The sequence below is a fragment of the Heliconius melpomene genome, chromosome 13 (assembly GCF_056956725.1).
Source record: "Heliconius melpomene rosina isolate 202511_hmr_F chromosome 13, ASM5695672v1, whole genome shotgun sequence".
Lineage (NCBI taxonomy): Eukaryota > Metazoa > Arthropoda > Insecta > Lepidoptera > Nymphalidae > Heliconius > Heliconius melpomene.
In genome coordinates this window covers 17,253,109-17,270,649 of record NC_140401.1, presented here as the reverse complement: position 1 = coordinate 17,270,649, position 17,541 = coordinate 17,253,109, and the positions used below count along the sequence as shown (strand labels likewise).

The 17,541-nt window shown below is 34.6% G+C and overlaps 2 protein-coding genes and 1 long non-coding RNA gene across 4 annotated transcripts; 1 reads left to right on the top strand and 2 right to left on the bottom strand.

Moving 5' to 3' along the window:
- Positions 1–1,573: 1,573 nt before the first annotated feature.
- LOC146533207 (uncharacterized) lies at positions 1,574–2,530 on the bottom strand. The gene is made up of 2 exons (XR_014878613.1): positions 2,403–2,530; positions 1,574–2,168 (listed from the first exon to the last, which is right to left on the bottom strand). It is a non-coding gene; the product is annotated as an uncharacterized LOC146533207 (long non-coding RNA).
- Positions 2,531–3,053: 523 nt separating this feature from the next.
- LOC146533205 (uncharacterized) lies at positions 3,054–17,526 on the top strand. Of its 2 annotated transcripts, none has more exons than XM_085195608.1 (7): positions 3,054–3,256; positions 11,921–12,066; positions 13,099–13,264; positions 13,571–13,695; positions 15,791–15,928; positions 16,212–16,389; positions 16,716–17,526. In XM_085195608.1, the coding sequence occupies exons 2-7, from the start codon at positions 11,933–11,935 to the stop codon at positions 16,869–16,871; spliced, it is 897 nt and encodes a 298-aa protein (XP_085051734.1). In that variant the 5' UTR covers positions 3,054–3,256; positions 11,921–11,932; the 3' UTR covers positions 16,872–17,526. The 2 variants fall into 2 exon arrangements, with proteins under 2 accessions (XP_085051734.1, XP_085051733.1); XM_085195607.1 differs by lacking the exon at positions 3,054–3,256 and adding an exon at positions 10,418–10,464.
- Positions 6,259–10,324, bottom strand: LOC146533206 (uncharacterized). Its single transcript, XM_085195604.1, has 2 exons — positions 8,361–10,324; positions 6,259–6,566 (listed from the first exon to the last, which is right to left on the bottom strand). Exons 1-2 carry the CDS (start codon positions 9,978–9,980, stop codon positions 6,552–6,554), a joined length of 1,635 nt encoding a protein of 544 aa, XP_085051730.1. The 5' UTR covers positions 9,981–10,324; the 3' UTR covers positions 6,259–6,551.
- Positions 17,527–17,541: the final 15 nt, after the last annotated feature.

Sequence of the window (17,541 nt, the reverse complement as noted above, 5' to 3'; positions counted from 1 at the left end):
GCGCTTATAGTAACACGCTTTTGCCCTTGCGTCACAAAGGCCTCGGTGTTTATTTAAGTAACAAATTATTTTTGCATACATAAAAAAATAGCCAAAATATATTTTATTCGGTTTTAAAGTGGCTGTAAAATTATCAATTGTGACGTTAGAATGAGTAGTCAGGTTATCATATACTTTATATATAATCAAGCATTAGAATAATTTCATTAATATATTTTAATATTGACTATTTTTCAAGGTTGTTCAGAGTACACACACACATGATGGTAAAAAAAACTATTGTACAATCAAATATAATGTTTCTAGGGTTTTTTCATACGAATTATATCTAAATTATAGTCATATTTAATGTGATTCAGTATTAGTCAGAGGGAACCTAGTGTTAAGACATTCCGTTCTTTACTTTCTGCCGAATTCTGGAGGCATGTTGAGTGGCGGAACTCATCGCCACGCTTTGCCTCAACATCAGAGCAAACAAAATTGCGATATCCATCCATCAGCCTTTCAACATCCACTGCTGGGCATAGGCCTCCCCTATTGCTCACCACTCCGTCCGGTCCTGCGCCCTTTAAATCCAGGGGATTTCCGCTGCCTTCTAAAGGTCGTCCGTCCAGCTCCCAAAATCTGCAAGGTGAAGTGGCAATGGGCAGGCTATATTGTCAGGAGGGCCGACAACCGATGGGGAAGAAAGGTAAGGTCCTCGAATGGCACTCCAACCAGGTGGACCGACGACCTTAAGTAATTACGATATAAAATTAAATAAATATTTAATTTCCTCGAGTAGAGATCACCACAACCATTCGCGTTCACAGTCACACTTTGTGCCCACGCCTGCCTGCGCCACGACTTGCCTCAATTGTTATTTTAAATACGCTAAGATATAAAAACATTTTTTAATTTATTATATTTTTTTTAGTATTACCGGCCTACAATATATTTTTTTTAGTATAAGTTTTTTGCCATACACAATGTTAGTAAGTTTCCGTTTCCACTGTTGGTTTTCATTTTTTCTTGGGACAATTTGAGTGATACTTACATCATCAGTATTTTTTTAGCTTGACGTTATATCCCGCATTTAGCAGGGTAGGCACAGGTAATCTCGTGTTAAGAAACTCCGTTCACAACTTTCTGCCCAATTTCCTGACATTGCGTGTGAGTGGCGCAACTCAACGCCACATTTTGGTGTCGAAACGTCACTACGGTGCTTCACTTCCTGAATAATAAGGACACTACTCTCCTCTCGCCTTTTGTATTTGATGGAACGACCCAAGGCCGTAATATTTTAACCATACTAGATAAATAAGCAAAAAATATTTAAAAAAAAAAAGAATCGGAAATTGAACCCATATCTAATGCGTATACATTTTCTAGTTTTCAACTGTACTACGATGGTGTTTAATTATTTATAGCTTTAAGTGGCGGGGAACAAGTCTGTAACTACAAGTTTTCCTAGTTTTATCATTCGCGTTTCACTAGCGGCTTTTTGTGACCATTTCAATTTTATAGTAACTGGTTTTATTATAATATCTAAATGAATAAGATATTAGTCTAGTAGTAGAAATGAAGCCAGACATAATAATTTAATTAATATTTATTTACTAAAGTGTTAGTAAAATTTATAAAATTGAAATTTTATTTGTAATAGAATAGATTGGTCATCGTAGAACCTCATAGCGATGGACTGTAAACATTACATTGTAAAATAAAAATTTTTATGCAGTTTCACTGTTGCTGTGAACATATCACTCTAATGGGAATCGAATCCACAACAGTCGCGTTTATAATCAGAAGCTGCGATGATCTGGTCTGCGCCATCATGGCCTCTATAACTAGAACGTTATATGATAGAAAATTATAAAGAGCTATAAATTAATTAAGAAAAATTTACTGCCATTGTTTTATTAAAAAATAAGGTATTTATGTAATCACTCGTGTACATTGTAAGTGTATTGTTAATAATTGTAATTAAATAATTAACGACTTACTATGATGCATCTAAATGCGATTCACTACATTGTAACTCATAAACTTTACTCACTTACTGTTTATTTTGCATTTCGATTATATTGCGGAGTATGTAGAGAAGATACAGTGAAGAATCACTTTTTTTTTCATTTCCTAGTAAGTAATACAAAAACATTATGTATTGCTCGCCTGGAACTCTCGCCCTAGAACAAGGAAGCGAAATGAAATGTCAACATTCATCAAGTGGGGATACGAATCGAATATCTTGCATATAGCAGTAGGCAGAAGGAACCTAGTGTCAACACACCCCGATACCCACTTTTCGCCGGAATTTTTCATATTTTTTTGTACTTACATTTGCGGGCCTAGCTAATGGAGAAATACATTTTTAAACTGTCTTAATTTACCCAATTACAAGACTGCTTATAACTACTTACATATTGAGAAACAATGTAATGTGCAGTGAAACGAAAATGAATCGCGTGTTAGTTTATTATAATCACACTTCCCCGTGGCCTTCACAAAAGGTACTTAGGTTAAGCAAATTCTATTATATGTCCAGTTAATTTTGTATTAATTACAGATATAACATATCTATACAATACAGGTATATTATATTACTAACTGTGTATATATAGAGAGACAGATATACGATGGTTGTGGGCTTGTGGCTTCTATTCCCACTCAGGGGGAATGAAATATTTAATATATTCATTTTCACTCTGGTTCGTAGCATTAAACAACGGAATGCAACTCCTTAATGGGGAGCGGTGTGTCTAAACATTAAATTCCCAGGATCCTTCTGCCACTCCTTGATATGTAAAGCTAAAAAAATAAAAAAGTATTTTCAAAATATTCTTTTCTATTTTTTACATTTGTAAACATTCTCCTGAGATTTTAAAAATCAAGCCATTACTTTAGTCCCTCTCTTCAGACTGGCGTCCCTTTTTTGTCCTCTTAAATTTAGATCGAGTGTCTCAAAACGAATGAAAAATAGATTTGAATTTAATTTTGATAATAAATTTAAAGTACAAATCATATTTTAAATGAAACAGAATAAATATAATTAAATATTTTTATTGATATCGTGGAGCAGCCAGTGCTAACAGCAGTACGCCTTTTGCGTTATACGAGAGTACAGCTAACCTACGTTGATGAATAAAATAAATTACATGAAAATAAAGTGATATTTAAAACATTAATTGTTAAAAGTGTAATATTAAATTACTATTTAACTGTACAAAATATTTTAAAAGTTGTCGTTTATTCGTTCAGAACCAAAAGTCTGAAGGTAAGAAATTGAAAATTTATTTGAATTGTAATAAAAAAATCTGTCTGGCAAAATTAAGATAGATTTTGAAACTGTATCGAAATAAATTTAATAAAGTAAATCGAAATCCACGAATAGTTTTCACGATTGTAACGTAAAGTAAAATATTTATTTTTAGTTATGTTATGAAAGCAGCTTCACGCTGTATCCCGCAATAGCGTATGCAGAGGGTATCTAAGGTGATCCTGATGATGAGGGTACCTAAGATAATCCGTACCCCACTTTCAAAACATAATACACTATGACAAAAAATAATCTAGAAAGCTTGTTTTTAAAATGGTTCACATTTTATATTATGTATTGTATTATTATGTATCGTACAGATTTTCCCTTCTTGAACGTTTTAGTTATAATAGTAATACTTTTATAATTGTTGTCTCGTTTATAATTAAAAAATTAAATAACAATAACAGAATGTAGACACTTTCTCTCCCTCTGATCGAAAGTTATACATAGTAGGTATTTTATATAATTTAAATATTTTTTTACGCTGTATCCCGCATGGTTGGGTAAGTAAAAGGCACTTAATATGTATTAAGGCACTTCTTTCCCCACTTTTCGTTCAATTTTCGAGTCACGGCGTGTTAAGCAGCGGAATTAAAAGTCGCGCTTTGCCTGCGAGAAAATGGAAATGTTAGTACCTAACTCTTTTCACTGCGGAGATCGAACCATGGCGTTTGCAGTAGCACCTGAGCCAGAGATGGCCTCATAAATATTTTTTTATCATAAACCGTCATTGCTAACAACTGTATTTAAAATAATTACATAATGACACTTGTAAATGCAAATTTAATGATCAAATTTTTATTTAATTAACTTTAATAAATTAATCTAAATTGAAACTTATCTTATCTATAGACTATACATGTGATACATAAGTTATTAGACAAAATTTTGTATATTACAGACTTTTGTTATATTTACCTTCATTCTTTACTTGATAACTTTCCGGAAGGAAAGTTCCAAAGGCGACTTGACACATTGACACGAAGACCACCACTAGATATACGAAAAATTTAGTTTTGCGAATAGTAACGATATGTTTACGAGAGAGCATTTCTAATAGAAAAACGCAATTTTTCGTAGTGCCTAGCCTAGTGGTGGTCTTCTTATCAATGTGCGATATGTGCACCAAAATATTATTTTTTATTTTTTTTGGCCTACTTGTACAATGGTAATTAAGAAACGACTTTACTTTGACTTAATGGTCCGCGTTATTCTTCTTCTATTATATGTTCATGACATTAACAAACATAATTAATGATGCTAGCTTTTAAATGGTTTCATAATAGTTATCTATACCCTTTAAGGAGAATATATTAATGTGAAAAGATCCATACAGTTCAGTTTTTTGGCATCTTCTATAAGAACAGCATTATGAGTTTCTCTAATAAAGTTGTGATAGTGACTGGTGCTAGTTCTGGTATCGGTGCAACGACTGCTGTAGCATTCAGCTCTGAGGGCGCTCGTGTTGTACTTGTGGGAAGAAATGAAGAAAACCTTTCAGCTGTTGCAAAAAAGTGCAAGAACTCCTTAGTTGTAGTTGCTGATGTAGCAGATGATGTTGCTCTTAAGAGTATAATTGAGAAAACCATTGAAAAATACGGTCAAATCGACGTTCTTATCAACAACGCTGGAATAGGTCTAGGTCCCGGAAGTCTCATTGATGGCAGTATTATGAAATATTTCGATAAGATTATGAGCATTAATCTTCGAGCTGTTGTTTTTCTAACAAGCTTGGCCACACCACATTTAATAAAGACTAAAGGCAATGTCGTCAATATTTCTAGTATTGCTGGTCAGATGAGTCCTTTTCATTCGGGAATAATGAATTATAGCGTTTCTAAAGCTGCTTTAAACCATTTTACTGTTTGTGCAGCGACTGAGCTCGGCCCCCAGGGAGTTCGAGTCAACGCTATTAGCCCAGGACCTGTGATAACCAGTCTTTTGGAAAATTCCAAATTAGAAACAACATGGGAGTGCTTTAACCAAAAAACTGTGCTAAATAAAGTATCAAGGCCAGAAGAAATTGCTGACTTAGTGCTTTTCTTGGCAGGCCCAAAGGCTATATCTATAACAGGTTCCAATTTTGTGTGTGATAACGGAATGCTCATAAAATGTGCTTAGAGACTTGGATGTCATTAGTGTGAAGTCCATTAAATAGAATAGAAAGTGCATTCAATACTAAAATAGTACACTTTTTAGTTTTATTTCTACGAGGTGCCCCTGCGTAGTTTTGCCCGCTTGTTTTTTTAGTTTAATATTATCTAAGTCCTCTTCTAATATTGTTTAATATTATTTTAATCGATCAATAATTTAACATTGAAGGCTGTTTCTGACCGAGTAAATAAAGTTATTCATCAACACATTTGACTGTCAATTCTGTATATTAAATGAATGATCATGTAGTTCAAGCGGGCGAAGCCGCGGGGGGCCGCTAGTGTATATATAATTAGATAAAACATATATATATATAAAATGTATACGAAGATGTACAGCTATTGGACATTGGACATTTTCTTCTGTTTCTTGTTTCACATCATTATTATTGCAAACATAAGAGGCACTTAAGATAATAAACATAATAGAGACATTGTTTGGTATGGAGCTATTATTTACATGCTACAAATTGAATAAAAATACATATTTTTGCGATTAAAATAACGAAATAAGACATATATTTTTAACAATACAATAATAATCCTTAACGATGAGAGACCGCTTACCTACTCTGCCTACCCTGCTGTGTGCGGGATACATCACCCACTTTCCAGATTTTCCAATTTCCAGCTCTCCGCCCGAATTAGATAGAGTTAGTTTGAAAACCTAATGACGCGCAATACTTACTAATGAAAATAGTTATGCAAATATATATTATGGGTAAATATATTAAACAACACGTGACATCACTAAGAAGAACGAAAATAAAATATTGAAACAGAAGGGAAATAAAAACACACCGATGAATCAACACTTCTTATATTTCGTTATAAGCTTTGACAGAGATTCGGCTTACAAGCGTACACGATACAAAATCAACTCCGAATGCGTTACACAGCTAATTTATACACTTCTTCCCACTCTCCGAACAATGAAACGTCAACTGTCATTGACAACATAGGCTGGCTCGGCTCTATGGCGGTCACGACTGGCTAGCTGGCATGGCAACTGTCAATGTCGGCATAGGCTGGCTCGGCTCTATGGCGGGCATGACTGGCTGGCTGGCATGGCTTTGGCTGACATACTCGGCTTAACGTTACAATCGGCCATCCTGTAACAATTGCTCCCGCAATGGGAACACAATAATATGGTTAACTTTCAAGTAAAACATTAGATCTTCTGTGCCTCATCTGTGGTCATCAGAACTGCTGGCACTATCAGATATAGAAGCTACACTGCGGTATGGCCTTATAAAATCGGCGGACACTAACCCTACGAAATGTTTATACCCCTCTTAACCCCTTGATACTTCCAATCCTATATCTGTCATTGCCAACAACTCTAATCACGATATAGGGCCCTGAATAGATGTCTAACTTTCAATTAACCCTAACAGCGCTACTAGTAGGAGCTTGCTTCCAGAGAACTAAGTCACCCTTTCGGTAAACATTACAATTTTTACGACGTTTATCAAAGTTACTATACGTTGTCTTGCTTTAGTTCACCTAACCTGAATCGGCTCTTCTACCCTATCCGAGACCGGTACGTCGTACCTGGACTTATTACCACTGCTAGTGTTTCAAGCTCATAACTATGATATATATTTTCCTCGGGAGAGGTTACACGGCTAAAATGGGATATAACGATTTATCCAATTGTTTTTGTAATAATATGCCTGCTATTCAAACTTTACACGCGTCTGTATTTATTTCTGTATGAAGTGAGGGATCATAAAGTGCCAATACGGGCTAGGAACACAAATACATTTTTAATTTTTCCAAACTACTAGATTGCTCTGTATTCCATACCCAGGACATATTTTTTTTTGTAAGATCGGTTAACGGGCGGGCTATTTGTGCAAATTTATAAATAAATTTCCGAAAGTAACTGCAAAGACCTATAAATTGCCGTATTTCGTGAACGGTTTTAGGCACCGGAAACTGAGAAACTGCGGTTAATGATTTTTGACTCGGATGGTCTGACTCCATCCTCAGAAATTTCATGTCCTAAATACATCACTTTGTCTTGTAAAAATGCACATTTTTTTTCATATTTAATTTAAGATTTTTCGCTCGAAACTTAGATAAAACAATCTCCAATATTTTAAATCCACATTTAATGTCAACCGAGGGTAGGAAAATATCATCTAAAAATGCTAAAATCTCATTTGCGGAACTGACACTGAAATAACATATTCTGAATTGAGTTAACGTTAATTTATTTCAAAAAAAATATTAATTAAACGCATGAATACGGATGGAGAATTGGCTAAACCAAAAGGAACTCTTAAATACTCAAATCACTCATTCTTGGCAAATAAAAGCTGTTTTATAAGTCTCTTAGATAAGTACTAGCTTAGATATGTGAACTTCAATATTAGGTAACGGATATTTAACTTTTATTGTTGCAGCATTGAGCGCACGGTAATCTATATATAACCTACCATAACCATTCTTTTTCTTCACTAACCCTACCGGGGAAGCATAAATAGATTCGGATTCTTTAATAATATCTGCACCTAATAACAATTAACTTTAGATTTTACTATTTCGCGTTCACTAAGGGAATACCTATACGGTTGACGATATATAGGCTGATCGTGATAAAGTCTTATTTCCATTTGTATTAATTTAGTACAGCCGAGATCTTTAATACTACTTGGAAAACTATCTCGATATGGAAATAAAATATTTAATAAATTATGACGTTGGTTATCATTTACATTCCCTATTTTTATATCGTTTAATAATACGCCGCCTATACAAGTATTGCTATTACTACTATCAAAAATATTTAACATATTTATTGATTTATCCCTATCTGACAAACTGGACACTTTACACAAACTAAGCATGTGAGATAAAATAGGCAAACTAGAAAATAATAGCATGGCTTTGCAACTAACCTGGCTGGCTGTAGTAGGCTCCTCACACCGTTCTGCTCGGGTCAGAACTTGTCCAGCTTCCCACACAATGTCCTTGTCACCGTTGTTCATGACTTTCATATAACCCTGGCTTCCTCGGAGTAAAGTGGCGGGTAATGAATAACACACGCCTTGCAAATCATGATGACGTGCGGCCGTGCAGACATTTACATTCTCGTCATTTCCAGGGACAAGAATTTTTATAATTGAAATTCCGGGTGACAATGTCTCTTGGCATGATGTCAACACTTTAAACCTCTGAGGATCTTCCTCGACATTAATTCCAGTTGTGAAGTCAGGATCTTGTCTGTGTAGTGTAGCTGTACCGTTGCTTACAATAAGCGACATATTATCAGAGTTAATCACTGGCTGTCCGATCAATAGGTCAATGTCTCCCATCTCAACATCTGTCAAGTATGCGCTACATGGTATAAGAATGTTATCGATATCAAGGTCGAATTTCACTTCACCGTGGCTTGTAAGGAAACCTCCAGAAAATCCTTTTAAAATTGTTCGTGAAGGTATAACTTCAAGAGAAAGCAACTTAGCTATTTGGTTACGCATAACGTTCACTTGGCTCCCGGTGTCTACGTAGGCTTTTACAAATACCCCGTTAACCTTTACTACCTTCTTGTAAGTATTATCATAATTTTGTAGCAATTTAATGTCTTTAACATTATTACTTTTCAGAGGCTCGCGATTAGTTTGAGAGCTCTGACAATGAGTAGCAATATGACCTTGAGCCCCACATTTAAAACAAATACGTTGATCTGGTAGTGTACAATTACGTAATAGGTGACCTACCTTTTTGCAACGAGGACACGGGTCAATGTCTGGGTTGATTTCCTTCTCTACAGGTTGTAATTGTTTGAGCTCATTGCGGGGAACTCTAACTTCAGATGTCGATCCACGATAGTCGTCGAGAGCACAAAGAAAAGCTTCATAAAGTTCATCTGGTCGTACACATTGGAATGCACGTGCGTTAGGTTGCAACGAGGGGGGTAGACCGCGAATAATACACGAAACACTAGCACTATCCGATAGTTTACACCGAAAACACATAGCCACTTTGTCCTGGTAATATTTGGTCATTGTCTCACTGGGCAATTTCTTTCGTTGCATCATCTCGTCCAATAAAGCACTATAATCACGATGTTTGGGAAATGCTCGCAATAACATTTGTTTCCATTCACCCCACGTATAATTGTATTCGTCGAGTCTATTGTACCATTTACGAGCCTGACCGTGAAGTTTATCTTGCAGATAAAATGATTTAATGTCGTCACTCCAATTGTGTATATCTCCAAGCTGTTCAATCTTCTTTAGCCACGTTGACACTGTGCAATCTTCGCCTTCGGGATCAAATTCAGGAATCAGCGACGCTGCACGATGATTCTTCGCTCGACCGAACGTCTCACCCTCTTGATCAAGATCACGTATCGCCCTGTCGACCTCGTTCACTAGCAGATGTTTTAACATTTTTCTGGCGGGTGGTGGTGACACGTCATTATCGTTATCTGTTTCATATTCTTCTTGATTTGTAGGCAGCTCTTCTGCACGGCGGACGCCTCTGCCGATATTATCCGAGCGATTGCGCTTCATCCCACTTCTGAGTGAAACAGAAGGGAAATAAAAACACACCGATGAATCAACACTTCTTATATTTCGTTATAAGCTTTGACAGAGATTCGGCTTACAAGCGTACACGATACAAAATCAACTCCGAATGCGTTACACAGCTAATTTATACACTTCTTCCCACTCTCCGAACAATGAAACGTCAACTGTCATTGACAACATAGGCTGGCTCGGCTCTATGGCGGTCACGACTGGCTAGCTGGCATGGCAACTGTCAATGTCGGCATAGGCTGGCTCGGCTCTATGGCGGGCATGACTGGCTGGCTGGCATGGCTTTGGCTGACATACTCGGCTTAACGTTACAATATAATATAAAAACAAACAATAAGAATACATATTAAATTATTTATATGTTAAATTAAATTAAAATTCATGAATAAATTAAATACAATTACATATACTTTAGATTTGAAAATCCACCATTGTAAGGAAAATGATAATAAAACAGGTAGGTTTAATTTTTATTTTGATAAAATCACAGTAATTTCAATTTTCAACAGACAATATTTGGTCAACACAACAAATAATAAGCAATTGCTTAAATGAAAAAGATAATTATATAGTTTTAAAAATCTGTATTTTGTTAATTTTAAAATAAAGTAAATAAACATAGATGTTTTTCTAACATAGGGCATCCCTCGACGGGCCGACTCCCAGTTTAGGAAAACGAGTAATTTTCTAGTTTTAATTAAATTATTATTTGTTTTGTTTTTGTTACAGCATATAAAACTTATATGCTGTATATTCAAAAATTATAAATATTTCATTCCCCACTTTAAGGGTAGGCAGAGAACCAAATTTTCCAAGTCTCCGAATAATGCAAATTCAATATGAACGTAACGATAGCGCGATCTAACTTCCGTCAACGCCCTCTATATTCCAATTCGAGAAAACTAACGTTACGCTTTGCCTTACCAGAGGAAGATTAAAATATCTTAACTTCGAGCGAGAGCATCAATTATTCAATTATTGATCTGAATTGCTCTCGGATTATCGTGCATCGAAACTAAAGTTTCAAGCAATTCAATAAAACTTTAGGTATATTGACGTGACTTTTTTTGTACTCATTTATTACATAAAACTAGCATTAAATATCAACGGAATAAGGACCAAAATGCAAAAATGAAATGCATTTAAATCGGTATAGCCGTTTCTGAGATAAGCGTGAACAAACGAAATAGACAAACAGACAAAAAATAAAAAAAATAAAAATAATTGTTCCATTACATTTAGAAACGCCTCCAATATCACGTTTTTAAATCTGTTACGGTATAATGATTTAATGAACAATAAAAAGTTGAAATTAAAATTCAATCTACATTTAAAATAAAGATATGAAACATAAACTCATATAAAAATCGTTTTAAGCTTTTTGGATAACCGAAATAATCCATTTTTTCCTGTTTTCTTAATTCGGTAGTTTGCGCTGGAAACCTAGTGTTAAGACTGTCCTCACTCCGTTTATATTAAGATACTTCTGTTCCGGCTGTACTCTTTAAGGATACCAAATTTGTTTTCCCAAATTATAGAATTAAAATAAAAAGAATGGAGCTAATACCTTTCTACCCCATAACAGAGTAGGCACCCAGTGGGGGGCACCCAGTGGCGGAAGTATATTGAAAATATATATGCGGAATTATACTGTGAACGCTATGGTTGTGGGTTGGATATTGGATTCCCATTCGGGGAAATGAAATATTTAACATTTTAAATTCGTCGCTCTGGTAATGAGGCAATGCGCAGCGTTGAGTTTCGCCACTAAATTCACCATTTCGGTGGAAAGTGGGGAACGGAAGTGTCTTGATGGGAATGAAGTGTCTTAACACTAAGTTCCCTCTGCCCACTCTGTTATGTACAGGATACAGCGTGAAGCTAAAAAAATATATGTAATTTTGCTTTTTCAGCATTTTGGCGTAATGCTTCCACCTCTCAGTCTACGCTACATACCGGGGTTGCTACATCGCAATGCGCACACGCAAGTTATCACTAAAAATATATTGTACATATCTAATGATGATGACAAAATTCAACTAGACAAAAAGACAATGAAGTAAGTATTCAATACAAAACTTAATGATTATACGACGCAAAAAAAAAACGAAAAAAATTATTACTTTTCATACAAGATACACTTATTGTAGACTGACTATAGAATAAAGAATAAAAACATTCCCCTAGTTAATGCACTTATTTTTTTACAAATAAAACTAAAAGATACGCCAAAAATTCCTATAGGCTTCTAATTTTACACACTAATGATGGCCTTGAAACTTGAAAATATTCGTATTTAAAATTCGTTAAAAATTATAATTTATCATCTCCGTAACAAAATAAACTATTACCAAATATATATTTTTTACTTTATTAAAAAGATAATTTATGATAATAAAAATAATGCTAAAAAAACGTTAATTTTGCGAATGAAGTAAAAACGTTACAGGCCTTACATACTCTATGGGACAGTGGTGCTGAATATTCAATGAAATGATTTTTTAACCTCACGCCGTATAGCATACATAGTCACAGCAGGGTGGGAAGAGGGAACCTACTGTTAAGACATTCCGTTCCCCACTTTCAACCTAATTCTCGAGGCATTACATGTTGAGTGGTGAAACTCAACGACGCGCTTTGCCTCGTTACCATAACGAGGAAATCAAAATATTAAATATCTCATTTCTCAAAGTGGGATTCGAACCCTAAAGTTTCGCGTTTACTCCCGGCCGCTGGCGCCTCTGCCCCACGACGGCCTTATTATTTGTTTCCCCATTTAGGTGAGCAAGTAACATACGAAAAGAAAGTGGATACTTCGCTATAATATTCTCAATAGAATATTAGTTCTTATTTTTATTTAAAGAAAACTAATAAATATTGCAATCAATCACTACAATCTTTTTACATAAATGTAAATGAAAATATAAGGTGCCTTTGAACGAACGAACTCACGGTCGCATATTAATTAAAAAAGGTTAAAAAAAAAAAAATTATCATTTTCATGACATAAAACAAAAATATTTAGTTATTTTTTTACTAAATTAAAAATGATGATAACTTATAATAAGTAGATATATATTTTTGTTATTAGGATAAAACGACAAACAGATAGACCAATATGTATAATGTTGAACTGGCTGCTGGCCGGGCACAAACAGGTTATGAAGTACGCGAATATATATTTAGAAGAGGGTTTCGATGTAATGCGCGTTTCCTGCGAACCCTGGCAACTAATGTGGCCAAAGAAAGGAGCAAAGGTGAGGAGGGATATATTACATCTTTTTGAGGCCTAAGCGTGTGACCGTAAGCGCACTAGGTTGTGGCTTCGATCCCGAGGAAATAAAATATTTAATATTTTGATTTCTTAACCCTGGTAAAGAGGCAAAACACTGCATTGAGTCCACAAAAGTGAGGAGAAGCAGAGAAATGAAATGTCTTACCAGTAGTTTTCCTGCGATATGCGGGCTACATGAAACTAATAAAAAAGGTGTTAAAAAATAAATATTATATTCGAGCCATAGTGTCAAAACACAAGTAACTGTATTAATGTTATTTTATTGCAGCTTATAAGTAAAGACCTCATAAACATAATGGCAGCTAACGACCACTCGTACGTGGTGCACGGCTTCTCCGTCGGTGGTTACGTATGGTCAGAGGCTATGGTGCACGCTATGAAGGAGAATGACAGGTATTCTATAATAGTTAACCCTCGTTTCTTATAGCAATTGTAAGGAAAAGGTAGTGGGTTCGAATAATATTTCAGACTGTTCTTTCATTTGAAAAATTAATGTCCCGAGTGACAGCTTTCCGTGGAGTAAGTATTTGAGAAATCTTTCTTATTCCTTAAATTTCCTAATGAGTTACTAACAATTCCGCAGGTGGCCACTAAAGACTTAACTGCCTTAGGTGGGAAACAGTTATTATAGTTATATATGTCAATAATAAATGGATATGAAATAAAAAAAAAATACTAGGGGAATTGTGCTCAAGATGGCATACTATGATAAGATGACACACTACCAATATTGATGAAACTATTAGCGCTAAGTGCGATCTTGTGACGTTTTAGAGAGTGTCTGTAGATGCAGCTAGTGCTTAAATTCAGTATGGCTGAAAGTGAATGCAGATGGGCAAGTAATTCATGTTTTCGTTATTTTCAATTGCAACAAATTTTTCTTTCGCTTTTGCTTGATGGTGAAAAGACATGTAAGATAAAGATTTTCTATTTGAACTAATTATAAATGTAAAATAGGATTATTATATGACACAACTAACGCTAAAAGCGCATCCTAACCTATAACCTTTTGTCACAACGATTAAAATTAAATTCATATATCTATTGGGTAAGATGACATACAAAACGTGAGTATAAGATGGCATACTATCTTACCCTTATAAATAGAATCGATGTATTTTTTTTGCTTTACCTACAAAATGCCTGGCAATTACAAACGAATATATATTGGTCACAAGAAGACATGGATAAGGCTGCTAGAGTAAGGGCATTCAATAGCCGCAAGTGACGAAGCTTATTCCCCTTTTGGAAAAGGAAGTGACTGAAAACGGAATCCAACCTCATAAAATTTGCAACATGTATGAATCTGGCCTGTGAAATACTGTTTAAAAGCCCCCCAGCAATGAAGAAACTATTTATTTGTGAACTATGCTCGACAAATAATGATGGCGTTTTTATGCCACATACTAAGTATGTCATTTTACCCTGTAGATATTTATTTCGTCTTACACTGGTCGACCTAAGTGAGATTTTTGTTTGTTTTTATGATGTTTGAAAGATGATTGTTCTGAAACTAAAATAATTTCGTTGATTATGAAATATATAATAGTATACGCAATATGCTGTTCTCAGATGACTTTATTTATTTGAAATATTTGTCTTCAAACAAAAATTATGTCATCTTAAGCACAATTCCCCTACATATATTTATATATATATTTTCTTCTATATCCCGCTTTTGGTGAAAGATTTTTTTATTTAAATCGTTTAAAAATCCCACTTTTCCACGAGCAGATTATATTATCTAGTCAAATTTACTTTAAATAAAATAAAGGACATCCTCAGAGTATAACACTAGTCACTGGTAGGTATCGAATAATTTACAATGTAAATTTAGTACATTTTGCAATGTCACATCGTAAATCGTTAGCGTTTCGCGACTATATACAAAAACGAAGAAATTTATTACTTTATACTCCATACATAATTAAAATTTATTTAAATTATTGCTATTAATGCATTAACATCATATTTAGGTGGAAGCTATATACGAGAGACCAAGCGATTAAAAACTGTAGAAATATTATTTTATATTTGTATTCTCTACCGTGAGCACCTAGAGAATTATAAGCTATAAGCTTCACTTCGATTCAATTAATAAAATAAGATAAAAGAAAAGAATAGAGACATCGTCGTGGCGCAGTCGCACAACCGTGCGAAAAGTGGGGAACTCTAGGCTCTCTCTGCCTACTTTGATGTGTGCGGGATATACATTGAAGCTGAAAAAAATACAAGCCTTCTGAGTTAGTAATTTTGTCACACTAAAGTCTAACACAACTAAAGCCTTTCCCATCTAAGACATTTGTTTCTGTAAAAAGCATTTTTCACTATCCAATTTTACCATAGCCATGTAATATAAGTCATTCAAATATATTAAGTTTTGTTTATTTTATCTGCTTCACGCTGTATCCCGCACAATGCGGAATAGGCAAAGGAGACGTTCCCGTTCTTCTGTTTGTTTTATTTAATCTTTAATTCTCACATTTAGGTATCAACAAGCCTTAGATCGTGTAGAGGCACAAGTATGGGACTCTGTCGCTGATATAACGGAAGTGCAGGTGGGGGTGCCGCTCGCACTCTTCCCTAATAATAAAATAGGACAAATTGCAACTAAGTATTTGATTAAGTAAGTAATCATTTAGCTTTTTTTGCTGATGGTAGAGTTAAAAAATATATATTATTTTACCCTAATAGCAATTGATGGAAATTTAATAGTATGTAACCGAATTTCTTAAAAAAACGTTTCAGAATACTTGGGCTATAGCATTTTACAAGATAAATTAACACCAGGTTCCCTCTGCCGGATTATCTTAACAGTCCGTTCCCCACTTTATTCACGAATTTCATGTTTAAAATCAGCTTCACGCTGTGTCCCGCAAAATTTATTCTATATCTATTAACTTTTCCAGGTCATACATAAAGCTATTCAAGAACATAGCAACAGTCCACTATCAGACAGCTTGCGAGACGTACTATAGGACTCCCTGCCGCGCGCCCTCTCTGTTCCTGCTGTCCAGCTTGGACCCAGTGGGGAATGAGAAGAGGATACGAAGAGCTTATAATATATGGCTGGATATGGGTATTCAGGTATGTTTCTATTAGTACCTCGTGGTAGATTACTTTGTGTAAGGTAAATCGATTTGAAGTGAAGGTGAATGTTATGGGTATATACTTTTTGAATATAAGTAGCAACTGTCATAATAATAGTTACCTGACATTAAAAACTAGGACCTAATTAGGACTTTTGTTAAGCCTTTGGTAGTTTAAATGTGTGAATTGAATGTATCACTAGGTTGCTACTTCTCCCTTCAATAAAAACGATAAAAATTAATATAGAGAAAATATTACGCATATAAAAAATATAATGTTCATATAGATATTCAAGTACAATAATTGTTCATTCACCCTTTCAGTGTACATGGCAGTGTTGGCCCGACTCGGCGCATGTGATGCACTACCCCGCCCACCCCCATGAGTACGTGTCGCTAGTGCGCGCGCACGTACGAGAGCACGTCACTAGTGTTGCTAGTTATGACAATAGTGATGTGCGGATGGCGGCCAGAGTTTGAATTTAATTCTAAGGGTGTAATATGCGTTAAATAGAATAAATATTGTTATAGTATATGTACCAATGGGTTTATGTAAATTTGTGATCAGAATACGTTTAATATAATCCGTCCAATATTTTCATCATAATAATAACACTTTTCATTAAAATAAAAAAGAATTTATTATGTCAAAAAATTATGTGCAACTAATATTTATTTTTAATTAAAACATTATACAATAATGAAAAGATTATTTTATGTATAAATTATTAAATATAATAAATTATTTTGTGTGTAAAAAAAACCATCTCCACATTTATTATTAAAATTTTAAGTTGTCAACATTTCCTTTTCAAATAACCCCGTATTTTTTAAATTGAATAAAAAATTATTTCCGACGCTGATGAAAAAAAATTACTTTGTTTAAATAATATTGTAATGAACAAATAATATATGCGCACATACAAGACACACGAAGGCTACAGGTTGTGGGTTCGATTTCCTAGACAAGCCAAGACACTGTGTTCTCAGTTCACAGTGTTTTAACACTAGGTTCCCTGTGCTTACCCTGCTATGTGTGGGATACAGCGTGAGGCTAAGATAAAGTTACAAAAAAGTAAAAATATGTCAACCATAAAAATTAAGCTTTGTGGGGATTTAAAACTACAATTACATCCTAACTATTACTATT